Raw genomic sequence first — 943 nt, 5'->3', positions numbered from 1 at the left:
TAAGAAATGTTTCACTTTAAATCCCAAATAGTATAAGAGAAAAAAAATATTGTGCTGTGTCTTAAGTAAGGTTCTTCATCGAATTAAATTGAATCAAACTGAAATCTACAGACATGGCCAGCTTATTCTATTATTCCAATGTGGACATTTAGTGGTCATTTGAGCTGGTCGACTTCTATTGCTTACACTCTAGATTAACAGGAATTTTTATAAATAACTTTGAGGTTTTCAATTAGGATGACTTTCTGTTGAATTCTACTGAAACAGAGAAAGGCACCAAGAAAAGACTATTAAAAGTTCCCATAAAATCATGGAAAAACTAAAATATAAAGAATTAACATAAGTTAAAAGTTTATCTAGCTAAATTTTTATAAAATATTCATATAATTGAATTTTGAACAATACGTGGTACAATACAAAATATCTTATATCAGGTGTTAAGTGACAATTTGTGTTTTCAGAATGAGACACCCATACTTCAAAGCTGTTGCACTTATTTTTACAGTCAAATTAGCTCAAATTAGCATGACTTGAAATTTAATATCATCCCTTCCAGCACAAACAGATATATGACAAAGCAACATGCACAAGGAAATACCAAAAGAATACAACTGAAGTTTCAAAATCGATAAGATTAGCATCTGATGTCAGCTGCAGTAATAATTACCGATTAAAGTGGAGATGAAGGAGGAGTTGGGATCAAAAGGACACCTGCCCCTTCCTCTCTCAGACCTGTGTGACTCCAGGTGAAACAGGGGATCCTTGAAAGAAAACCAAAAACACCAACTTTAATAAGAATTGCTTACATAAACATATTAACCTTAATTATTTACAAAACAGGTACTGTAAATAGGGCACTGGACAGAAACATCAAGTTATTTAGGAACAAAGTTTATAAATAAATGCATGGGTTTTGCAGTCCATATTTGGGTTTTCTCTCTCC

At 32.1% G+C, this 943-nt stretch overlaps 1 protein-coding gene across 1 annotated transcript in view; it reads right to left on the bottom strand.

The window, feature by feature from the left end:
* SEMA3E (semaphorin 3E) overlaps positions 1-943 on the bottom strand; it is a 222,869-nt gene that overhangs the window by 48,619 nt on the left and 173,307 nt on the right. Inside the window, exon 5 of the mRNA XM_006777144.2 lies at positions 668-761. Within this exon, the coding sequence (XP_006777207.1) occupies positions 668-761 (94 nt within the window). The remainder of the gene's footprint in view (positions 1-667; positions 762-943) is intronic.

The sequence above is a fragment of the Myotis davidii genome, unplaced genomic scaffold (assembly GCF_000327345.1).
Source record: "Myotis davidii unplaced genomic scaffold, ASM32734v1 scaffold49, whole genome shotgun sequence".
NCBI lineage: Eukaryota > Metazoa > Chordata > Mammalia > Chiroptera > Vespertilionidae > Myotis > Myotis davidii.
This window is presented reverse-complemented; position numbering and strand designations above follow the sequence as displayed.